Genomic DNA, 26334 nt, shown 5'->3' with positions numbered 1-26334 from the left:
GTCTGAGAAGAGAGAGGTCCTGAGGAATAAATGTCATATTCTGCAGTCAATTGAACACTGACTTTTCCCTTCTCCCATAGCTCAGGAGCTCACAAATCCTGAATCATCAGCAGATGGTGAAGAGGAACCATAACAGCACCTTGCAGCTTGCATCAAGCTTCCAGGGTGATGCTGTGGAGCACATCTGCCCTGAAGAGTTGGAGCCCTAGTGTGATGAACTGGAGAATCACATTGATGGACAGGACAGGGTTGGAACTTTGAGGTGTCCTTATGCTGAGCAATAGGGGTCAGTTGGCCTGGGGGAAAAAAGTGACTGGCATGTGCTTATGGCCTGAGATATTGAGAGTAAGCGACCCAGAATGTGTGTGAATCAGACACCAGCATCTTCCACCATCAGTCCAGCTGAAGCATGCAGAGTGGTGGGGAAGAAGACACTCCATTTTGAAGAATATGACTTTTTATCCCTAGGGACATTTCTCTTCTCAGAGTCTCTGAGAAACTATGTCCTTTCAACAAAACCTCCCCACCCTCTGCCCTGGCAACCAGCATTCTCTTTGCAGATTCTAAGAATGTGACTGCTTTAGACACTTTATAAGTGGAATCTTGGAGTATTTGTGACCTCCTCTGCTTCCATGAGGCCAGAAGTGCACAGTACAAACTGCAGTCTCTGAATGTGAAAACTTAAATATAATGAGCATAATTGGATTCTAAGGTCGACAAATGGTGGCACTCAGTAGCCAAAGGCCTTAAGGTAAATGTGGCTTCTGTAATGGACACCAGCCATAGCAACAGTCAGAGTAGTGTGGCTGGTGCCCTGATGACATTAGCTTTATATCACTTATCCTTATATTCCTAGAAGTGAAACAGTTACAAAGCCTACTCATTTCTTACTTCATGTGTATAAGATAAACATTTCTGGGACAAATGAACACGCATCTACCTTGGTTCATAAGAACACAGACACAGTCCCTCCATCATCTGCCAGACTTGAGCCAGTTTACAGACCCAGAACCCCAAAATGAAGGGAAGTCAGCTTTCTCGAGGAAGGATCCCTTTCAGTGCACTACTGAAAATTCCTACAGTTCATCTTACTCCCAGCCTTCATCAAGGGACCCTATGTGCTATTAGTAGGGAAACTGTGCATTGGGGAAAAGGAAATAATCAAATATTTTATTACTATTGGACATTGGCTCTAAATTGACACTCATTTTCAGAGACACTAAATATCACTATGGCTCCGTGATCCAAACAGGAACTTATGAGATCAGAAAATCAATGGAGTTTTAGCTCAGTTTCTTTTCAAAGTGGACCAAAATGTTAACCCATTCTGTGGTTATCCCACAGTTCCTAAATGCATAATGCAGTAAACCATTTCAGCCACAGGGGGCTGTTGTGGTGGGAAGGCACCACCTTCTAGCAGAAGCTGCTAGAAATGCCTCTATCTAGGCAAATAATACTGCACTCCTGGATAGACTACAAAGATTAGTGATTGCTACCCCAATCCCATTGAACTCAACTGTCTGACCTTTGCTGCAGAAAGAGGAATTTGAAGAATCACAGTGGATTGTTTTAATCTTAACAAGGGGCACCTTCCAATCGCAACTACTATGTCAGATGTGGTTTTATTGCTTGAGCAAAATAACACATCCCCTGGAAACTGATATGCAGCTGTTAACCTAGAAAACACCTTTTTTTGTGGGGGATGCTAAATAATCAACCCAAGGACTATTTACCAATGAGCTACATGCCCATCCCTTTTTATTTTTTATTTTGACACAAAGGATCGCTAAGTTGTTGAGGCTGGCCTCAAACCTCATGAGTTTCTAGAATTACAGGTGCATACCACCACACCTGATTGGAAAATGGCTTTATGTCATCTATAATGCCTACATTAGCAGTTTGTCTTTAGCTCTCAAGGACAGGAAGATACATTCTCTCTCTCTCTCTCTCTCTCTCTCTCTCTCTCTCTCTCTCTCTCTCTCCTTTATGATGAAAAAAATTGTATTTAGAATTATCCAGCTGGATGGAGTTTAAATGACCCACACTCTGTTGGCAACATCCAAAGCAACACAATTAGGAGCAGTTGAGCATGTACCTCAGATAGGATATTTGGGCTACCTCCAGAGCAACAATGAAGGGTCCATTGGAAGATGGGTCATGGGTGGATCTTTCTTTCTTGGTGCTAGGGATTAAACCCAGGCTTTACACATACTAAGCCTGCATTCTACCTCTGAGCTACACCTCCAACCCTTGTATTTATTTGTTTTGTGCCTCTGGATGCCTTTCAGTACTGCTTTCCTGGTCTTCAAAGCCTTGACTTTGGATTTGGGAAGAACAGGAGTTTTCTTCTTTTCTTTCAGAGATTCTTTAGTGAGGAGGGCACATTTGCTATCTCATTCCAGAAGATATCAACTCCTAAGACCTGTGTCATAATTTGGTTCAGAAGAATCTTTTTCTTGACAACTAGTTTTGCTATATTACCCAGGCTCACCTTGAACTTGCAATCCTCCTGCCTTAGCTCCCTGAATTGGTTGATTTATAGGCACAAACTCTCTGACCTGTTCCCTTAGGGTTTTAATTGCTTTCCCTTTCAGAAGAAGCCATGATTTTCTGTTGTATTGATGACATTATTCTGATTGGATCTAGGGACTGAGAAGTAGTAAGACACTTGCATGTTACAGGGGGAAAATATATTTGACAAAATTTAGGGTCTTCTACCTCATTAAAATAGAAACCCAATGTTAGGAGTAATGGAAAGATATTCCTTCTAAAGTGAGGGAGGAGTCATTGCATCTGACCCCTTCTATAAATATCAAGGAGGCACAATGCCTAGTAGATCTCTGAATTTTGGAGGCAGAACATTCTTCATGTGGCAGTGCTACTCTAGGCCATTTACTGAGTGAACTGAAAAGCTCCTACTTTTGAGTTGGTGTTAAGGTCTGTAAATAAGTCAAAAATAACACCTGGTATTTTGCCAGGGAAATGTTAGAGTTCGTAAACAAGTCTGGATGGTGCCTGGCAAAATGTCAGAGGGAGTGGTTTGAGAAGTAACAAAAGTGAGCCATTAAGTGTGGAGATTCCTTATTGGTTGATTGATGTATCTAGTTTATGCTAATTAAGATAAGCTGTGCAAAATGTATAAATAGCTCTGTTGCCCTACAATAAATGGCTCCTATTCCTGCTGCATCAATCTACAGAAGTTATTCGTCACCCCCCGGCAGATGGTGGCCCGTTACGGGAGCCCCGGGACACTCGGGGGTAAGTGACGAAAAAAAGCTGCCCGTCCATAGATAGGACTGGAGCAATCCTCTCGTCCCTAGGCAGATAGGGCGAGAAAGGAAAGAGAGAAGAAAAATGGCCATTTCGAGAAAATGGAGAAGATTGATACAGTATGTTTGTGTCTTGTTTTGTCTCAGTGTATTGTATTGTCTTTGCAATGAAAATATGGAAGGGGTGAGAAGTAAATTACTAAGGGAAGAAGACACCCCAATGAAACCAAGAATAGTTAGGGCATGTGTTGATAAAAGCCCAGGAACTCTAGTCAGAAAGAAAAAGAAAAAGAAAGTTCAGAAAAAAAAGGATTATCAGAAAAGAAGTTGCAGCAAAAGGCTATTACTAAATGCTTTTCGTTACCGGAGGGTGCGTGAATCTGTGCAGCGGCTGCCATGTGCACAAGCAGGTCATGGTGCAGCAAGTACCTTCCAAGCAGCGGCGGCAGCCGGCTCTTCCACTGCCGGGAGCCCAAATCTAGACCTGACCTGGAGGCACAGTCTCCCAGGCTCTTGCTCCCTGTGCCCAGTAGCAGTTTGAGTCCGGGACACTCCCCGGACTCTCCCCAGGGTCATCTGGGGCTGCCCAGGATGCTACAGCCAGCAGAAGACGCTACCAGCGTCCCTGATGTTTGGTCATTTTCAATGCCAATAACTAAGCTACAATGGTTCTCCCACACCTGGAAGCTAATGAGTAATGAGCACTATTAAGGCTTATTTCAAATGTAACAAAACCTTGAGATAATGTACTAAATTGTTCAAAAAGTTGTTTTCTTAGTGGAATGCTACAGAATTTTCTTTAGCCAGCGTTGCAGAGTTCCTGCCTTTGTCCCAGTGCCAGTGAAAACGAACGTGGAAGAATTTCCAGTGTTGCTGAGAACCGGAGGAGACTTTGGCTGAAAAAAGGATGAGACTTCGGCTGAAAAGCAGACGAGACTTCGGATCAAGCTAGCTGCCTACAGAACTTACCTGGACTGTGATTTAAGCTAGCTGCCTGCAGAACTTACCTGGACTGTGATTTAAGCTAGCTGCCTGCAGAACTTACCTGGACTGTGATTTACCTGGACTGTGAGTTATTCTATTGAGATACTGCATTACCTGGACTGAGACAACAAACTGTAATGTACAACAAATTGTAACTCGGTATCTTTGCTAACAGTGTCATTGCTGGTGTAATTTTTCCAAGGGCTTCTTGCATGGATCCATCAAGTGGCTTGGTATTGTTACATTTTGTATCCTCACTTTCTGTTTGTAGCAGGTTATTTATGGTGTTTCTGTAAAAACCACTATGGTCTTTATTTAAATTAAACAAAAGGGGGAATTGTTAAGGTCTGTAAATAAGTCAAAAATAACACCTGGTATTTTGCCAGGGAAATGTTAGAGTTCGTAAACAAGTCTGGATGGTGCCTGGCAAAATGTCAGAGGGAGTGGTTTGAGAAGTAACAAAAGTGAGCCATTAAGTGTGGAGATTCCTTATTGGTTGATTGATGTATCTAGTTTATGCTAATTAAGATAAGCTGTGCAAAATGTATAAATAGCTCTGTTGCCCTACAATAAATGGCTCCTATTCCTGCTGCATCAATCTACAGAAGTTATTCGTCACCCCCCCCACCCCCCCACCCCGGCAAGTTGGGCTCAGAACAATAGAAAGCTCTACAATAGATGCAGGCTGCTGTGCCAGTGGCAGGTAGGGATGCTGTCTAGAAACTCTGTCAGACCCTCTATGCGAATTGATGTGCAGGTCTCTTAAGATTTTGGAGAAAATCCTGCTATATCCACAGGTAACTTCTTTCCATTTGAGAAATTGAAATTGGCTTTCCACTAGCAGCCTCTGCCCCTGAGACTGAACAATTAACCTTGGCAACCAAGTTACCATATGATCTGAGCTGTCCATCATGTGCTACATTTATCTGACTCAACAAGTTGTAAACTTGTATGTACATAGGAGCACTCCAGTGTTACAGGCTAGTGGTGTATATGAGTTCAGGCCTAAGCAGGCTCTGAAGGCAGAAGTCAAATACATGAAGAAGTACCCCAGATTCCATGCCTATCACTGCTGCTCTACTACCTCTTCTCCCAATCTGTACCTTTGGTCTCATATCCCTATGCCCAAGTGACAGAGAAAGAGAAATCCTGGTCCTGATTGACAGATGGTTCTACATGATATGCAGGCAGAATGCACAACGCTGACATACTGCATTCTGTTCCTGGGACATCCCTAAATGATCCTGATGGATGGTACCCTCCCAGTAGGCAGAATTTGAAGCAGGAGAGTGGGCTGTTAACTTGTCTTCTAGAGAAAAAGGCCAAATGTGCAATTATGTATCAATTCTTGTGACCAATGGATTTGCTAATGGATTTGGAAGGAACATTATAGTAATTTAATGACAAGGAACTTTGAGGAAAGGGGTGAATTCAGTAGAGGAAGACTTTAACAGTGAAGTGGATGGGGTACATCATTTTATAGATTCCAGACATCCTCTTTCCCCAGCCACTCTTCCTATTGCCCACTGGGCTGCTGATATATGTGGTCATGGTACCATGGCTGGAGGTTTTGCATAAGCTCAGCAACAAGGACTTACTTTTGCTTTCGAAGGCCAAGTTGGTTGTAGTCAGTCTGCCAGCAGCAGGAAAAACTCTGATTCCCCATATGGAATATCATTTCCCTTGGTAAATAGAAGTTATCTATGGAAAGTCAATTATACTGGACAGCTACCATCCCTGAAGGAGCAGTGTTTTCTTCTTGTTGGAATAGACAATTACCCTCTATGGATTTACCTTCCCTACAGGCGATGCTTTTGCCAAAATTTTGTCTGTGGGTTACAGAATACCTTTGGCATCATCGTGATGTTCCACAGAGCATTGCTTCTGATCAAGGAAGTTACTTCACATCCAAAGAAGTAAAGCAATGGGTTGGTGCTCATGAATGTCTTACCATGCTCCCCACCATCCTGAAGCAGGGGTCTTGGTAGATTGGTGGAAGGGTTTTTTGAAGTCAGTTACAGCGCTAACAAGCTTGCACTACCTTGCAGGGCAAGGGCAAGGTTTTCCATAAGCCTGAATATGCTCTGAATCATTGTCCAATATATAGTGCTATTTCTCTCAGGCCAGGAATCAAATTGGAAATGAAGTGGCCACATGCTCTCTTGCCTCTAGGGACTTATTGGCAAAATTTATGCTTCCTGTACCAGTACCTTTGTGTTTTGCTGGCTTGCGTTCTAACATCCACAGGCAGGAATACTGCCACCCCAAGACACATTGAACTGAAAGTTAGGCCAAACCAACAGCCAATCAACAGACTTACTGTGCTGGCTGAAATGATGGATGCTGACTATTTAGGGGAAATTGAACCACTATCCCACAATGGAATGAGGGAAATGGGTCTGGAGAGCAGTAATCCCTGTGGCCCTCCTCAAAATGAAATTAGCTTTCAACATTTTGCATTTGTATATATATATATATATGTACAGGTTTGATTTGCATTTTCCTGAATGCAATCTTTATTATTTTAAAATTTCATTTTAAAAATGTACAGCTAAACAATGAGTGGTATTCCTTATTACATATTCATATATGTGCACAATTTAATTTGGTCAATTTTATTTCTTAGTAACTCATCATTCTCTTACCTCCACTCTCCCACCAGTCACTTTCCTTCCTCTACTGGTCTCCATTCTAATTCCATTACTTTCCCATCCCTTCTGAGTGTGGCATTTTGACTTAACAAACTTCTCAAGTTCCATTCATTCCCCTGCAAATAGCATAATTCATTCTTCTTTGTGGCTGGAAAAAAAACACTATTTTGTGTATATACCACATTTTCTTCATCCATTCATCTGTTGGCAGCCATCTAGCATGGCTCCATAATTTGTCTATTGTGAATTGTGCTGTAATGAACAGTGATATGCATGTGTTACTGCAGTATGCTCCCTTTAATTCTTTTGGATAAATCATAAAGAGTAGCATAACTGAGTATTATGTTGGTTCCATTCCTGGACTTTTGAATCAGCCTCCATACTGATTTCCATAGTGGTTGTACTAATTTACAGTCCCACTGACACTGAATAAATCTTTTTTCCACAACCTCATCAGTATTATTATTTGTATTCTTGATGACTATCATTCTTACTAGATTAAGACAAGATTTCAGTGTAGTATTGATTTTTATTTTCCTGAATGCAAATCCCTGTAGCAAAAGATGTTGAACATTTTCAAAAGCCATTTGTATTTCTTCCTTTAAGAAGTGTTTATTTAGTTTATTTAGCTTTTGGGGGGGTGGTACCAGGGATTGAACCCAGAGACACTTAAGCACTGAGCCTCATCCCCACCCATTTTAAAATATTTTATTTACAGACAGGGTCTCACTGTGTTGCTTAGGACCTTGATAAGTTGCTGAGGCTGGGTTTGAACTCACAATCCTGCCTCAGCATCAGAGCCATGGGATTACTGTCTTGTACCACCAAGCCTGGCTCATTTAACCATTTATTGATGGGTTTTGGGTTTTTGTTTTGTTTTGTTTTAGTTTTTATGTTTTTTTATTTCTTTATATATTCTGAATACTTATCTTGTTGGAAGAGTATCTGGCAAAGATTTTCTCTCATTCTGTAGGCTCTCTCTTCATGGTCTGAATAATTTCCTTTGCTGTTCAGAACCTTCTTACTCTGATGCCATACATTTTACTAATTCTTGGTATTATGTCCTGAGCTTTAGGAATCCTATAGAGAAAGTCATTCTCTTTGCTTATATGGAAGAGTTTTACCCTGCTTTCTTCTAGCAATTTCAAAGTTTTTTGTTGTAATTCCTGGGTCTTATTTCCATTTCAAATTGACTTTCGGGCTGGGTGAGATATTGAAATGTAGTTTCATTCTTCTACCTTGGATATTTGTTTTTCCCAACACCATTTATTTAAAAGGCTGTTATTTCTTTCATGTATGTTTTTGGTGCCTTTGTCAAAGATCAGATGACAGACAACATCTGTCTGGATTTGTCTCTCTGTATTCTATTCTGTTGCATTGATCTATGCATCTATTATTTCAGTACCATGCAGTTTTTGTTAATATAGCTGTGGAGTATAATTTGAAGACAGGTATTGTGATGCTTCCAGAATTTTTTTTCTTAGAATAGTTTTGGGACTGTTTTTGTAGGAGTTTTTTGTTTGTTTGTTTGCTATGAATAATATAATTGAATTTTGATGGGGACTGCATTGAATCAGTAGATTGCTTTTGGTAATACGGCCATTTTAGCAATACCAATTCTGTGTATCCATGAACATGGGAAAGCTTTTCATCTTTTACTGGCTTCTCAATATTTTTCCTCAGTGTTGTTAATTTTCAATGTAGAGATTCCTTATTTGGGATTTTTTAATGTTGATACTCATAGTTATAAACTTTCCTCTGACAGCTGCCTTCTTAGTCTCCTAGAGATTGTGATATATTTCTTTTCTGTGGATGTAAAGATTTTTAAAAGTTCTCCCCTGATATTTTCTATCACTTGTTAAAATGTCCAAAGTGTATTGCTCAATCTCAGTGTGTTTATATAGTTTCTATAGTTTTTATTGCTGTGGATTTGTATTGATTACATTATGATCTGATAAGATGAAAAGAATTATTATTTTTATTTGCTAAGACTTGTTATTTGATGCAATATATGATCCATTTTGGAGAAGCTTCCATGAGCAGCTAAAAGTAATGTGAATTTGATTGTTGTTGGCTGAAATATTCTAAAGAAATCTGTTGGGTACATATGAATAAATTTTTAGGCCTGAAGAATCTTTTATGAGTTTATACCTGAATGACCTATCTATGTGAAAATTGTGTTGAAACCACCTAGTATTATTATACTGCGGTGGTCTATCTGAGTCTTTAGGTCAAGCAGTATCTATTATTTGTAATTAGGTGCACTGACATTTAGAGTATAAATATTTCTCTTGGTTTTGGATTGTTCTCTTTAACAGTATAGATTTTCTCTTCTGAGTAATTTTGGCTTGAAGTCTACTAAGTCGGATATGAATAGCTACTCCTACTTACTTTAGGGTTCTGTTTACATGGAATAATTTTCCATTCTTTCACTTCAGCCTTTGAATATTTTGCCTGTGTTAAGGGTCATACAAATACCATACAATGAGGTCTTATTTTTTTTAACACTTTGTGACAGCATCCATATTTCAATCGATGATGTGACCACTTAAATTCCTATAAAGAGAAGAGAGATATGTATGAATTCTTGCCATTTTGATTGATTTCTAATGTTTAATTTGATTCTATTTTTTATTTGCTTAGCAACACTTGTGGGAAGTCACTTTGAATGGTTCGTGTTCTCTGTCCCAGCGCGGAGAGGCTTTGACCATCACTACATCTCATAGTGACCTGGACATTTCTCCAGTCCTGGAAGTTTGAGGACACATCTTCAGATGTAGGTGTGTTGCCCCATGGACTGAGCTAGGCTCACCTGTTCCTTTGTGATATTATCCCTTTGCCCTGTTTGGGATAGAATGTTCTATGGAAACACTTTGTGTGTCCCCTTCTCTTGCTCTGCCTTTGGGTGCGGACTTCCTAGATGACAATCAACCTGCTGACAGCAGACATAAGGAAGCTAGACTCAACCCCCTGAAACCTGACCCCTTGCCTCATTTGAATGGCTTCTCCTTAGCTTGGCTCCAATGTACTCTTTCTTGCTTTATTCAAAATACCTGAATTCTTGGGTCTCTTGCTGTCTAATATTGAACTTTAGTGAATTCCCTCAGGCACCCACTTCAATGAAGCACAGCACTCCTACTGCTTCTATTCTGAGCTGTGGAGCAACTGGAAAGTACAGCCTTCCTCTATTCTGCCATCTTTGATTCCTTGTTCTGTATAAAACTTAAATATTTAAGTCATAAAAACATGGATCTCATTCTTTGCTCCAAGAAGTAAGAAATGGGTCTGGGCACAGTTTCAGAGAGCAGCAGAGAGATATTCTTCACTACCTGCATCTTCCACCTGGCTGTACCCCTGGAAGAGAGAACAACATGATCTTTCAACATCATGTCTTGTCATTGACAATATACATCCCTTTTCTCCTCAAGAGAAAAACACATTTAAATGTGGATTTAAGACCCCTCCCACTCTGACACTGATCACTGACCTCAGTAGTCCCTATCTGGCTGGGCACCAAGATGGCTGGTGGGCTTGTTACAAAACACTTAATCCTGTCCACAGACCAAATATCCCAGATCAGTAGGCTGGACTAAGGAGAAGGATGGAGATGCCCTCTATCCTACTGCCAATGTGCCAACCTCACCTGCATTTCCAGGATAGATCTCAGTTCAATGTCTATGCTGAGTGCCTGCCATGTCCTTTCTCTCATATGCCCTTTCCAGAGTCCTCTGCTGCTCCACTGAGGGCAACTCCATCCTTCTCTTTATGCAGTCTGATATAAGGGGTGCACCACTGACTCTTCCTTCTTATACCCCAGCTTCAGTCCATTAGGAAGTGATGGGAAGGCCATCCTCAGAAAGGATCTAGGATCCAATCACCCCCACCATTTCCACTACTGACACACCATTTCCACTACTGACACACACCATTTCCACTACTGGCCTCTCTAGTCAGTAACAGAACACTGGTTCCCTGCAGTTTCTACTGCCTTTCTTGATTCTCTTTGGCATTGTCTTCTCATCATAGAATCCATAGTGCCTTCTACAACACAAGTCTTTTTATAAGGGAAGTTCTATTATGATCCTCCTATGCTCAAGCTGTCTTCTAACTCTCTGACTCACACAGAAAAAAAAGATTAAAAGACTTCCAGGAACTTTCAGGCCTACAGGATCTGAACACATCATTGGCCTCTACTCAGTGACCCTACTCAGGGCACACCAGAGTACTTACTCTCCAATGACCACAGGGACATGCTCCTGCCCCAGTGCATTTGCATGCTGTTTCTGTATGCCTGGAAAGAACTTGATCCTGACATCATCAAGATGATTTCTTATGTTCTTCATCTAAGTCATGTCCACCTGCTGAGGGGTGGATATCAGTTTTCTTAGTCTCCACAGAGGTTAAAAAATCATGGAAATTACTACAAGCCAAATGGCTTTATGAAGTTCCACTTATGACCTCACAGTTATGTAGGTTCCAAGTCCCCCCAAGAGGCTCACAGGGTCAAGATGTCACAGGTCTTTGTTCCTTACTGGAGGCTCTGGTGAGGAACTGTCGCGACCCCTTGCCCGCAAGGAAGACGCAACTCAGGAATCTTCTTTCAGCAGTTTATTCAGGTCCTTGATACTTTTTCTTCTTTCAGCTGTTTATTCAGGCCTTTGTATTGACATGTCTTTTAGCTTCTACTACTACTCCTACTGCTACTACTACTACTACTACTACTACTACTCCTGCTACTACTACTCCTACTACTACTGCTACGTGCCCCAGCCCTAATAAAGCAGATAAAGCCCCAATGCACAACTGCCACGTGGATCTTTCTCATAGGGTGATTTACAGCTACGTGCCAACTCTCCCAAAATAAGGAGTTGTTTATCACAGGCCACGGTGCTATCAGCGCCATCTTGTAATGGCGGCCACAGTACACAGAAACGGCTCACCACAGTTCCCCCTTTTTAGTTTTACTAAGACAATACAGGCGAGAGTAGAGGTCCTATCCCACTGTGCAGAAGTGGCTGCATATGGTTCAGCCCTAAGGAGGCGCCTTCCCCAGATCTGGCTCCATATCAGCCGACGCCTTTTTTCGTGGGGCGGGGCGTGGACGTCCAACCCGCATGCAATAGGACATGCTCTCCTTGAGGTCCACTTCAAGGATCACTCAAGTGCAGTGCCTTGCCTCGCATCCTGTATCGTGACGATGGTGGACGAAGGGGGACAGCTGAGGCTGAACTGTGACTGATTAGAAATACGACGACAAACAAGTTGGCAGCACCCTGAAAGAAAGGCACGGACAGTAGAAAGGGGGAGAAATTCGGTCGTGACATCTGCCATTGTTAGATAAAGGCCAAGACGTTCCCGTGGAATACATGTGTCTCAGGCGGAAAAACAGGAGGCCTAGGGAGCTGGCCACTTCGACATGCAGAACAAGGAATTGGGGGCTGGGCCCCGGGGGCCAGGGAAGGCCTGCTATCAGCAAGTTCCCCTCTTTTGTTTATTGCATGTCAAAGGGAATCAAGTAGCCCCTGTCTTAGGTCGTCCACCGCCCCTGCACTGCTTACCCGTCTCTGGGGAGGCCCCACTCCCCTGTCTTAGGTTGCAGTGCAAGCGTGGAAGTTGCCCGTCACTGGGTACTACAAGATCAGCTCAGCATGTTGTGGCCAACAGGACATTGTTATGGCAACCGCCTCCATAAACAGGACCCATGACCATCACCATCAAATGGCAGGTGTAGTTGGACTGTAAGATTAGCTAGCAAAGATCCTAGTGCAGAAAGGCAGGGAGGAGAGGTATGCACAAAGGAAAGATATGGTAGAAGTTCCAGCATTAGAAGAGTGACAAAAGAAGGACATGTCGATCCCAGTGCAATGTTATAATAACTTGGGGTGCAACGACCATGTCAAAGGTTTACTGTTTAAGATGCGCAAGCCAGACCTGTGGCGAGTTGCCATTTTCTAAAGCAGCAAGAGCTTGTATGATCATAGCCTTATCGTGAGCACTGCGGGCCTTGAGGCGACAGAGAAACCACAAACAGAGAAACATACCAAAGCAACACATTGCACCAAAAATGCCTACTCCCACCCACTCCTTAAAAAAGGAAAAAGCAGAAGAAATCCAACGGGTGAATTGTCCCAAAGTCACTGGTACGACACGGGTGTTATTCAAAACAGCAATCTGAGTCAGTTGAGACTGGATCAAGTTTTCTGCTTCCATGGACCAGGTTCCGGATAGATACTCTCCAATGATGCATGAGGCATTTCTGGAATCATAAAATCTGACAGAGGTTATACATAAATGTGCTCGTTGATCAATACAACCCAAATGTACTAGGTCAGACAATTCCTCAACTTGAGCTTGAGGCAAATCTATCCTTTGATTAGCAGCCAAAATCCCAGATAAAATGTGTTGATTAATTCTAAATCACAGGACACCAAGGTTCTTCATCCAGGAGGAGGCATGTGTGCCCCCCCTTTTTTTTTTTTTTTTTTTTTTTTTTTCTTTTTATACTTTGGAACAATTTTTGAAAACCTTAGAATCTATAAACAAATTATTATATTTTGATAAGAAATATCAATGAAAATAAAGTTAAAACCTTTAGATATTTTGGAGAAATAATTATAATAATTTATCATTTTATGAGTTTGAACAATAACCTTGAGAAGTAGAAATTACTTGATTGTATTTTTACTTAAAAGCAAATTTATAGTAAACGCATTTATCTCAAATATCTGTAACTGAAAAGGCAGAGTATCTGATAAATGTAAATATAAAACATAAATTATGGGTTTTCTGTTGAAGAAAAACAATTAGGCAAATATATATTAACTAATCAATTAGGCATGTGCTAATTAATTTATAGATTAACAAATATAGGTTATCTAAATATCTAAAATATATATATAAAGAATAAGAACATAACTTATAATTGTATTAACTTTATGTAACCACGTGGTCTTAAAATATTTGGATCCATTGTAATTTATTTTGAACTAGGAGTGCACTCTTCTATGTGATGTCACTTGATGTAACTGAAATAAGATCCTTGAGTATACATTTTTATTTTTATAGTTAGCAATGAAAATAAGGATTTTTTGGTCATCACAGGAACTTTGCCGGCTTGTTCCTGTGGCGAGCAAATGCATCCTCATAACCTTCAAAATTAAAAGTAAAATATAAAGAAGCATATTTGATATCTCCTATCAATAGAACTTTATTCAGTAACACAACTATAGAGAAAAAGTCAAGTTATTTAACTTAGAATTAGCTTAAATTTAGGACTGTAACATAGAAACCTGTGGAATTAAGTTTTGTCTGAAAAAGATATCTTTTGTTAGCATTTACAGGTAGGCATTTTTTAAAAAATACAGGCTCTGAGTAGCTCCGGTAGAAATCTGAAACACAGCAGTACAGGTTAGTGGCTGGAAAGCGGGACCAGAAGTCCTGTCTGAGTGACTGTGGAAGAACCAATCAGAAGCCCGCAAAAGTGTGGGAGGTGGGACCAGGAAGCAGCCATGCCGGCCAGACACCCTATGGTTACCATGGTGATGCAAACAACATGGAGTCTGGTGCCCATTTTCAGGGCAAAAGTTCTCCAAGTTTTCTTAGCCGATTGTATTTTGTTTGATTTTGTCTGCATTTTCCCCCGCCTGGCCAAGATCTTACTGTGGTAGCAGCTTGTTCTGTCTCTGCGACCTGCGGTTGCAGTTGTACATCCTGTACTTCCTGGCATTCCCCTAGGAAGTCTACAGATAGAAAGGGGTTGGTCCGTGGGAGGTGACGAAGTCGCCCACTCCCCGGGGTACCATTCCGTCCCTGGATTGCCCCATACACCTAGGCTTCCGGGGTCCGGGCCGGGCCCCTGTTTCCGTTTTGAGGGCAGCGGCCAGAACCTGTCCTGTAATATGAGCTCCATCAATATCCTTACAAGCTCGAATCATGTCATCAACACTCTTTGCTCTGGTAGATTTAATGGCATTTTGGCAATAGGAATTTGCATATTTAAGAGCCAATTGCTTAATGACCGGCATGGCTTGTTCCAAGTTAGGGAATATTTTTTCTGCTACCTGTATCAATCAGGCAAGGAAGTCAGAATAAGGCTCAGAGGGTCCTTGAGCAATTTTTGAAATTTTTGTTTTAGCATTTGAAATAGGTAGAGCCTTCCAAGCCTAAATGGCTGCTGTAGCTATCTGAGCATAGACCCCAGGATTATAATTAATTTGTTGATTTATGATAGCATATTGTCCCAAGCCTGTTAACATTTCAAGGTTATGCCGTGGGAAGCCGGAGTCCTGATTGACTCGGGCTAGCTCGCGACACCTCTCTTGATTTTCACCTTTCCACAACAAAAAATCCTCTCCGGACAACACAGCCATGCAAAGCTGTTGCCAGTCACTAGGTGTCAGCTGATTGGCAGAGAAAGACTCAAAGAGAGTCAATGTAAAGGGGGCATGGGGTCTGTAATTAGTAACTGCCTCCTTTAGTTGCTTAATATCCTTAAAGGCTAAAGGAACATGTACTCTGGCCGGCTGTCCATCGGCATCCAAGTTTTTAATTATTGGGAAGTTTGGGCCGTCTTAGGCTGCCACTGAACACCCCCCAGCCTTCTGGGGTTGTCCTTGTCCCAATCAGGGTTATAAGGAGGGAGCGTGACAGCGATCGGGGCTGTAGGTGCTTTAAATCTTGACTTTTTCAATCGACCCTCCAGTTCCTCTATCTCCCTTTCCAATTCTTCCTCCTGCCAGCTGTTACCATGGAGCCCAGTTAGTAACTCCCTTATCTTAGAAATGTAGTCAGCACTGTGAAGCCCAGCTCAAGGCCAGAGGCCTTGTTACATATTTTTGTGAAAAACTAGTAAGGGAGTGTCCAGTGCCTGGAATGCTGATTTTTTCAGACAGTAGCCAAATAAAACAGGGCAACATGAAAATAGGAAGTTTATCTACATTAAACGTTTTTGTAGAGATTCTTTTGCTGAAAGTCCTAAAATAAGCCATGGTGAATATTCTGGAGAAGGTCAATTAAGACTTTTCTGTGGGCCTGATAGGGAGGGGGAAGATGAGAAGGCGGGGTTGAGAGCGGCTAGGGTAGATCTAATTCCTCAGAACTGTCCGAGCTACTTGTGTCCTTGGGAGTTTTTAACTCAGTCAAGTCCGGATAGAGCCTTCTCCTCTGTTTAACTTCAGACTCCCTTATCTGTTCACCACTCTTACTCCTAAGACTTTCTGTTACCTCGCTATGTGACCCCTCCGATTTTTCTTCATGCAATTGCTCAAGAACGGCCTGACCCTCGCTCACAGCTTCTTGGCATTTACCATCTGTTATACATCCTCTAATTAACTTCCAAAGTAGTATAACACCATCCTTCAAGATACCCTGCTCACGAGCGAAATCCAGGTCCTTCCCTAATTTGTCCCAGCTGGGAATCGTCAGACTCCCTGAAAAAACAAACCAAAGAGCTACAGAGTCAGTCTCTTCTAAAAACCTCTGTAATGTGCTCCGCTTCACTTTAAGTTCCTTAGAACGCAGTAACCCGTCCAAGGCCAGCAAAATTGGGCTTGAGGGAGTAGCACCCATACTGTTCCAAGCAGTATAAAGAAAGTGAAAATACAAAACCCCGCTCTCTCCTTATCTACAGAGGAGCGTCTTATTTATTTATTTATTTTTCCCCGCTCTCTCTTTATCTACAGAGGACACAACAACAAAAGAAACACAAAAAACAAAAGCGAAATGACACAACAAAAGAAACACAGAAAACAAAAGTGAAAGTACACAGTGCAGCTGCAATAAATGTGAGGCTCTCTCTTTCTTTGTAGAGGAGCTGACCCCGCTTTGGACGCGGATCCCACTTACTGGGACTATCCCTGCTTTGATCGCAGATCCCACTTACCTGGGACTAACCGGTGCACCACCCCTGACTGACTGAAAGTTCTGGTTCCCGGGTCTCGGCGCCACTTGTCGCGACCCCTTGCCCGCAAGGAAGACGCAACTCGGGAATCTTCTTTCAGCAGTTTATTCAGGTCCTTGATACTTTTTCTTCTTTCAGCTGTTTATTCAGGCCTTTGTATTGACATGTCTTTTAGCTTCTACTACTACTCCTACTGCTACTACTACTACTACTACTACTACTACTACTACTCCTGCTACTACTACTCCTACTACTACTGCTACGTGCCCCAGCCCTAATAAAGCAGATAAAGCCCCAATGCACAACTGCCACGTGGATCTTTCTCATAGGGTGATTTACAGCTACGTGCCAACTCTCCCAAAATAAGGAGTTGTTTATCACAGGCCACGGTGCTATCAGCGCCATCTTGTAATGGCGGCCACAGTACACAGAAACGGCTCACCACAAGGAACCTGCTTCCAGGTTCAATATGGTTATTCTGAGAATTCAGTCCCTATCTCCTGGCTGACTGTCATGCAGGGGCCACTTTCAGCTCCTGGAGCCCTCTCTCAGGTCCTCACATGTGCCCCTTATAGCACATCTCATCTTTCTTCCACTGGAACTTCTTACGTCCCCTCTGCTGCATCTCCTCTGCCTGCCTCTCCTGTAGCATCTCTCTGAATCCAGCCAGAGGATGGTCTCTGCTTAGAAGTTTTACTATGATTTGATAGGGCCACCCAGGACAATCTCCCCATTTTCAGATCTTCACTTTGATTGCATCAATAATGTCCCTTTTTAAAAAAATTATTTATTTATTCATTTATTCTAATTAGTTATACATGACAGCAGAATGCATTTTGATTCATAGTACACAAATGGAGAACAATTGTTTTCATTTCTCTGGTTGTACGTGAAGTACAGTCACCCATTCGTGTCATAATACATGTATCTAGAGTAATGATATCCATCTGATTCCACCATCTTTCTTACCCCTGTTCCTCCTCCCTTCCCTTTCCCCTATCCAAAGTTCTCCAATTCCTCCCATGCTCCCCACCCCATTATGGGTCAGCATCCACTTATCAGAGAAAACATTCAGCCTTTGTTTTTTGGGGGATTGGCTTACTTCACTTAGCATGATATTCCCCAACTCCATCCATTAACCTACAAATGCCATAATTTTATTCTCTTTTAATGCTAAGTAATATTTATATATATATATATATATATATATATATATATATATATATATATATATATACATCTAGGTTGGTTCCACAGCTTAGCTATTGTGGATTGTGCTGATGTAGCTTCATCACTGTAGTATTCTGTTTTTAAGTCCTTTGAGTATAGACCAAAAAGTGGAATAGCTGGGTCAAATGGTGGCTCCATTCCAAGGAATCTCCATACTACTTCCCAGACTAGTTGCACCAATTTACAGTCCCACCAGCAATGACAAAGTGGGCCTTTTCCCCCACATCCTTGCCAACAGTTATTTTTTTTTCTTATATTCTTGATAACTGCAATTCTGACTAGAGTGAGATGAAATCTTAGAGTAGTTTTGATTTGCATTTCTCTAATTGCTAGAGATATAGAATATTTTTTCATATATTTGTTGATCAATTGTATATCTTCTGAGAAGTGTCTGTTTAGTTCCTTGGCCCATTTATTGATTGGGTTATCTTTTTTTTTTTTGGTGTTAAGTTTTTTGAGTTCTTTATATATCCTAGAGATTAGTGCTCTATCTGATGTGCATGTGGTAAAAATTTGCTCCCATTCTGTAGGTTCTCTCTTCACTTCATTGTTTGTTCTTTTTTTCATTTTTTATTTTAATTTGTTATATATAACAGCATAATGCATTACAATTAATATTACACAATTAGAGCACTATTTTTCATATCTCTGGTTGTACAGAACACAGAGTCACACCATTCGTGTCTTCATACATGTACTTACAGTAATGGTGTCCATCTCATTCCACCTTCTTTCTTATCCTCAAGCCCCCTCCCTTCCCCTCCTTCCCCTTTTCCCCTTTGCCCTATCTAGAGTTCATCTAATTCTCCCATGCCCCACTGCATTATGAATCAGCAGCCTTAAATCCATCCCATTTATTGATTCTTGATATTAATTTTTATGCTATAGGAGTCTTATTAAGGAAGTTGGGGCCTAATCTGACATGATAGAAATTTGGACCTACTTTTTCTTCTAATAGACACAGTCTCTCTGGTTTAATTCCTAGGTCCTTGATCCACTTTGAGTTGAGTTTTGTCTATGGTGAGAGATAGGGGTTTAATTTCATTTTGTTGCATATGGATTTCGAGTTTTCCTAGCACCATGTGTTGAAGAGGCTATCTTTTCTCCAATGTACGCTTTTGGCACCTTTGTCTAATATAAGATAACTGTAATTATGTGGGTTAGTCTCTGTGTCCTCTATTCTGTACCATTAATCTTCAAGCCTATTTTGGTGCCAAATACCATACCATTTTTGTTACTATTTCTCTGTAGTATAGTTTAAGGTCTGGTATTGTGACGTCACCTGCTTCATTCTTGCTAAGAATTGCTTTGTCTATTCTGGGTCTCTTATTTTTCCAGATGAATTTCATGATTGCTTTTTCTATTTCTATAAGGAATGTCATTGGGATTTTGATTATAATTGCATTAAATCTGTATAACACTTTTGGCAGTATGATCATTTTGACAATATTAATTCTGCCTATCCAAGAATAAGGGAGATCTTTCCATCTTCTAAGGTCTTCTTTAATTTCTTTCTTTAGCTCTATAGTTTTCATTGTAGAGGTCTTTTACCTCTTTTGTTATGTTGATTCCCAAGTATTTTTTTTCAAGGCTATTGTAAATGAGGTAGTTTTCCTAATTTCTCTTTCAGAGGATTTGTCACTGATATACAGAATTGCATTTGATTTATGGATGTTGATGTTATATCCTGCTACTTTGCTGAATTCATTTATTAATTCTAAAAGGTTTCTGTTAGAAATTTTCAGATCCTTTAAGTATATAATCATGTCTTTGGCAAATACTGATAGTTTGAGTTCTTCTTTTCCTATTTGTATCCCTTTAATTTCTTTTGTCTTTCTAATTGCTCTGGCTAGAGTTTCAAGAACTATGTTAAATACAAGTGGTGAAAGAGGGCATCCCTGTATTGTTCCAGTTTTTAGAGGGAATGCTTTCAATTTTTTTCCATTTAGAATGATGTTGGCCTTGGGGTTAGCATAGATAGCTTTTACAATGTTAATATATGTTCCTGTTATCCCTAGTTTTTCTAGTGTTTTGAACATGAAGCGTTATTGCATTTTGTCAATTGCTTTTTCTGCATCTACTGAAATGATCATATGATTCTTATTTTAAGTCTCTTGATGTGATTGATTACATTTATTGATTTCCATATGCTGAACCAACCTTGCATCTCTGGGATGAACCCCAAATGATTGTGGTGCACTATCTTTTTAATATGTTTTTGTATTCAATTTTCAGAATTTTATTGACAATTTCTACATCTGTGTTTATTAGAAATATTGGTCTGAAGTGTTCTTTCCTTGATGTGTCTTTGTTTGGATTTAGAATCAGGTGATACTAGTCTCATAGAATAAGTTTGGAAGTGTTCCTCTTTTACTATTTCATAGAATAATTGGGAGAGTCGGGTATTAGTTTTTCTTTAAAGGTCTAATAGAACTCAGCTATGAATACTCTGGTCCTGAGTTTTTCTTGATTGGTAGGCTTTGATGGCATCTTCTAATTTATTGCTTGAAATTTATCTGTTTAACTTGTGTATATCATCCTGATTCCGTTTTGGTTGATAATATGACTCTAGAAATTTGTCAATGTCTTCAATATTTTCTATTTTGGGGAGTATAAATTTTCAAAATATTTTCTAATTATCCTCTGTATTTCCGTATTGTGATATTTCCTTTTTCATTATGGATTTTAGTAATTTGAGTTTTCTCTCTCATTCTCTTCGTTAGTATGGCTAAGGGTTTATCAGTTTTATTTATTTATTTTTTAAAAAACCAATGTTTTGTCAATTTTTTCAATTGTTTCTTTTGTTTCAATTTCATTAATTTCAGCTCCAAATTTAGTTTGTAATGTCCCTTTCACCATATGATACAACCTCTTCACTCTTCCAAAGATTAGGGTGTGGGAATCTCTGGGAACTATTCGTCAGTCCCTGCCTCTTCTTGTGTTGAAATCAGTGAGGAGCAAGGAGATAGCACTTCTGAGAGGGTGAGGAACAAGGAGACACTAAGAGTGCAGAGATGGGGAAATTGCCTGGGGTGCCTTGGAGTGCCCACGATGAATGGAGTTGGGGGCTCCCATTTAAGACAGAGTAAGGTATTGGGAATGGGGAGCAGAATGGTCTGAGAACTCAATGTGGAACAAGGACCCCACCCCAGCTGCTGGCCCAGGAATACATTGTCCCCATGGAAACCCCCAGGGGAGAGGACTTCACTGGGCCTTTGTCCTCTAGGAGACCAGGTTTCTGTTAGAGCTGCCAGGCAAGGATATCTTGAGAGGATTTTGTAGGTTTGTTTTTCATAAGTTGAGAATTCCAGGAGGTGTCATGGGAAGATTCCAGGATTTTGGAAGAGGGCACAAGAGGAGACACAACAGGGGTGTGCAGAGCCTCATGAGGATAACAGTGCAGGATGTTGAAGGGGACCTAGCATGGCTAACCAAACAGGGAAGGGACACAGGTGGTTAGTCCTGGGGGATTCAAGACAGGCAGTGAGGTGGGCTGGGAGAGGAGCAGGTGTAAGAGCAGTTGGGTCTGTTTCTTTTCTCTATGGATGAAAATTAGTTTGGGGTTGTTGGGTCTTAGTGCCATTGTGGAACTTTTCATGATTGTCATTAGGTGGAGTGTCTGAGGGTGGAGGTTGGCTAGGCTGTGCATGATGTATTCCTCAACTGAGAAGAGTTGGGTGCTTACCCCTAGGGTCAGACCTTCTGACACCTGCTGCTGGAGGTGCCATTTCTGGATACCATATGACACCCTGACCCAGAGCCCTGTCCTGCTAAAGGGGACAGAGGCCCAGGAAAGAACAGAGGCTGTGACCTTGTCCTGATAGTCCCAGTGTATATACCCACACTATAGGATATTTGGTGGACAGTGAGTTGCTATTCCCACATAAGAGAACATTTTGTTTAAAAAACCTTAGTGACTAGGGTGTTTCCAAATTTTATTTTTTAAAAACTGAGATCTGGGCATGGTGGCACACACCTGGGCTTGGGAGACTGAGGCAGGAGGATCGTGAGTTCAAAGCCAGCCTCAGCAAAAGGCAAGGTACTAAGAACTCAGTGAGACTTTTTCTCTAAATAAAATACAAAATCGGTCTGGGAATGTGGCTCAGTGGTTGAGTGCCCCTGAGTTCAATCACCAGTATCCCCCTCCCCTGCCCCACAGGAAAAAAAAAAGCTGGGTAAAAAGGAGAGGAGGTGGAGGAGATGTTTCTACTTTTCTCTTGTCCTGGGTATGGTTCTCAAGGGACCAGGGCTGCAAGTTTAGATGGGATCCTTGGAAAGGGCCAAGAACTCCCAATTATACTTCCAAATGCAAGATACGTGTGAGGTAATTAGGCGAATTTTATACTATTTGATATTGGATAATATTAGAAGATTATATTAATTGTTTTAGTGTCATGACCATATTATTCAAAGAAAAATGTTATTTTATAATTAGCATTGATTTACTTAGGAATAAGTGTCACATGAATGCTTTTTCTGGTCTTTCAGCAAGAATTATACAACTATAATTTCTTACATCCTAAAAGAAATGTAAGAAAATATTGAAATAATTAGGTCTATAGTCACCATTGTATTATTCTTTCAAAGTATGGAATCTTTGATCTTTTTAGTATAATTTGGAGATAATTTAATTTAATAATTCCTAACAACACGGGAAATGTTCACAATATAATGCTGGACTAAAATTAGGTTTCAAGTCTACATGTGTGTAAGCCAGATTGGTGGTGCATGCCTATAAACCCAGCTACTCTACAGGCAGAGACAAGAGGATGGCAAGTTCTTTGTGGGGTCATGTGGATACCACTAATCTGTGAGTGGAGGAAACATTATCAGAATTGTTAGAACATATACACAACATTAAAATTTTATTATGTCACAGATGTCCCCATAAGATGCAGTGAAGATATCTAATGCCATATGACCTCACAGTTTATGCAGATTCCAACTCTATTATGGGTCTCTCTGAGTTAAGGTCAAGGTGTCAGCTGGTCTGTGTTCCTTACTGTAGTCTTGGGGAGAAATCTGTTTCCAAGCTCATTCAGGTTGTTGTCAGAATTAAATTCCTTGCAGATGTGGGGATGAGGTCCCTAGTTCCTTGCTGATGGTCACACACGAACAATATTTAGCTCCTACCTCATAGAGCCCTCCTTTGGATACTTTCCACATGGCCCCTACAGCCCATTGAATCCTTCCTCCAGTGGAAACTTTGCTGTTCCCTCTGCCACATTTCCTCCGTCTGCCTGTTCTGTAACATCTCTCTTACTCGAGTCAGGGATTCTCTGATTCCCCTGCTCCTCATGGTGCTGGGGATAGAACTTGGCCTCATATATTCTAGGTCAGCACTCTACCTCTGGGCAACACTCCCATCCCCTGGGTCTCCTCTTCTAAGGATTTCTGAATCTCACTGGGCCATGCAGACCGTGCAAGGTAATTTCCCTATTTTCAGGTCCTTAACCTTAACTACAACAGTAATGTCCCTTCTGTCACGTGATGCTATGTATGCACAGTTCCAAGAATTAGGGCCTGAACATGTTTGGGGACCTTTCTTCAGTCACAACATTTTATTGTGTTAAAAATCACTGAAGAGCAAGGACACAGCATTGCTGGAAAAATGATGGGGAGCCAGGAGTGAAGAGTACGAAATAGGGTGGTAGCCTGGGGTCTCCAGGGAATAGTAGTCTCCTGGGGGCTCTAGTCTGATGACAGGTTAAGGAATGTCAGTGAGGGGACTGTAGAAAAGTCTGAGAACTTCCATTAGGAGCAAGGACCCTACCCCAGCTCCTGGCCCTAGGGAAGCACTCCCACAAGACAGGACTTCAGAGGGGCCATGTTCTCCAAGAAACCCAGTTTTCTGTTAGAGCCAGGAGGTGAGGAATATCCTGAGAGAGGACTTTGGAGGTTTTGTTGGTCCTGAGCTGAGAATTCCAGAAGATGCAGTGGAAAGTTTCCAGGAGGTGAGGAGGAGGTGTAAGAGGAGACAAAAGAGGGGTGTGCAGAGCCTAGAGAGGATGAGAGTACAGGACATTGAGGACACCTGGTGTGACTGATGGAACAGTTCAATGGAGTCATTGCTGTGCCTCTTGGTGGAAGCATTCACTTTGGGAGCTAAAAATTCTAGGCCAGCAGGGAGGTCACCAGACAGGAAGCACACACTTTGCTAGTGGGATACTGGGGGCCTCTTGACAGCTGCCACTCCCATTCCCATCCCTTGATTCCTGGATCCAGGAATCCTGGCTGGGGGTGGGGGAACAGCACCCACATGCTGGATGTTAGTTCAGAGCATGAGCAGCCCTGCAATGTAGAGCCACGTAGCTTGCACTATCACTGGGTCATCAAAAGGTCATGCACCCTTCATCAAGCCAGCCACCTCAGGAGTGAGGAGAACAACCTAGGAGCAGAGATTCCTGAGCACAGGCAGTGGTCACTTTACTCTTTGGCCATGAAGGGAGCCCCCAGAGCAGAAGCAGAGCTGTGTGGACACCATGACAAGGCATCTGTAAGGATATGGGTGAAGTCTATCTCTCCTGGACTCAGGCTAAAGGATGTGAATGTGCCTCAGACATGATCTCCATTATTATCAGATACAGCCACAGCAACCTACTCGCTCCCCTGTCCAGCCCCTGCCCTGTAATATCTGCAGTGCAGCTTCTCCTGGCCTGGGAAGAACTTCTTCCAGGTGTCCTCACAGCTAATTACTGCAGGTCCTCAAGTCTTTCCTCAATTCTCAACTCCTTCATGATGCCCACGCTGCCCACCCCAGCACACCGCCCTCTTCCCTGCCTCCCACCATGTGCTTGATCACCTTCCCTATAATACTTGACACCTCCTGCCATGAACTCTGATGTCCTCCAACTCTGCCCACTAGAACACCTGCTCCTCAGAGAGGACAATTGTCTGATTTCATTTTGCTCCTGTTTCTCAGGTGCAGAAACAGTGTAACCTATCTAACATGCAACAAGTGTCAAGTTGGATAAATGTTCACTTCAGAGCACCTCCCTCTTCTAGAGACACTATCATTATTAATGGAGCCTCAGGCCAAAGGCTGCTTGTGGCAGCCACAGCACAATTTCCTCTCACATAGAAGTCCAGGCTGCCTGGGCTCTTCTTATAAGAGCTGCTCTTCTTCCCTCCCTCCACCCACACCAGCCCTCCTGCACTCCACAGCACATCATTTCATTTGCCCCTTTAGGAAGAAAAACCTCCCAAGCAAATGGATTTAATTTTCCACCAACTATAATTTAAATGAGACTCATGAGCTTAGACTAGAACAGCAGTAGGATTATTAGAGCTAAGAGGAGGTGGAGAACGCAGATGACTGAGAAAGAACAGAAACACAACAGGAACTTCTCTAAGATGAGAAATTATAGGACACCTTCTCTATGCCTATCCCAGAAAAAAATTGAAAAGATGGAATGAGCAGGAAACAGCCCTAGAAAAAGGCAAAAGCTATATGAATCTGAAAATTAATCTCTTGATACCACAGAAATTCCTGTTCATAGGAGCCACCTTGGTATAGCAGGACAATGACAGACAGAACATCTTCTCTTGCTGCTGTCAGAGATAGGGGCACACAGAGAAGGACAGAGCTCAGTCAGAAGGTCAAGATTGGGCACAATCCTCTGATAAAATAGATAAATGAACACAGCAAATGGGAACCTAAGACTCAGGCCTGCACCTGGGCTGATCTGGCCACACGAAGCCCCACTTAAGGTCTTGAACATGGGCAATGTCTGAAGCCCCATAATCACAAGTCCAGGAGTTCAAGGCTGTACTGAGAGACAAAGGATCAGCAATGATGACTAAGCTGAAGAGTCGAACCCACATCAAAGCCCACAGAGACTGAGCACTGCCTGGCTGCAACCCTGCCCATGCGCAGCTCCTCACGGCCTTCTCCTGTGCCCACTGCAGCAGACTCAGCACAGCACACACGTGGATTCTGGGAGGTTCTCAGATCTCTGTTTGTTTTCTCTCACAAATTGTGGAATCTTGTGCCGCTTGAATATATATGCAGTGGAATATTACTCAGCCACAAAGAATAATGATTTTATGACATTTGCTGGTAAATGGATGGAACTGGAGATTATCATGAAGTGAAATAAGCCAGTCTCAAAAACCAAATGCCGAATGTTCTCTCTGATGTGTAGATGCTAATACACAACAAGGGGGCTGGGAGGGAAGAATATAAGTTCACTGGATTAAACAAAGTGGAATGAAGGGGGGATGGAAATAGGGAAGACAATGAAATGAATCTAACATAACTTTCCTGTGTTCATACACAAATACATCACAGTGAAACTCCACA

The 26334-nt window shown here is 41.7% G+C and overlaps 1 protein-coding gene across 4 annotated transcripts in view; it reads left to right on the top strand.

Moving 5' to 3' along the window:
• LOC144256567 (MHC class I polypeptide-related sequence B-like) overlaps positions 1-4834 on the top strand; it is a 45106-nt gene extending 40272 nt beyond the window's left edge. For all 4 annotated transcript variants that reach the window (XM_077801769.1, XM_077801768.1, XM_077801767.1 and 1 more), the window contains one exon: positions 81-4834. In XM_077801769.1, coding sequence (XP_077657895.1) covers positions 81-133 — 53 coding nt within the window. In that variant the 3' untranslated portion in view covers positions 134-4834. The remainder of the gene's footprint in view (positions 1-80) is intronic.
• The last annotated feature ends 21500 nt before the right edge of the window (positions 4835-26334 follow it).

The sequence above is a fragment of the Urocitellus parryii genome, chromosome 8 (genome assembly GCF_045843805.1).
Source record: "Urocitellus parryii isolate mUroPar1 chromosome 8, mUroPar1.hap1, whole genome shotgun sequence".
NCBI lineage: Eukaryota > Metazoa > Chordata > Mammalia > Rodentia > Sciuridae > Urocitellus > Urocitellus parryii.
The sequence above is the reverse complement of the archived record's forward strand: the minus strand, read 5'-3'. Positions and strand labels throughout refer to the sequence as shown.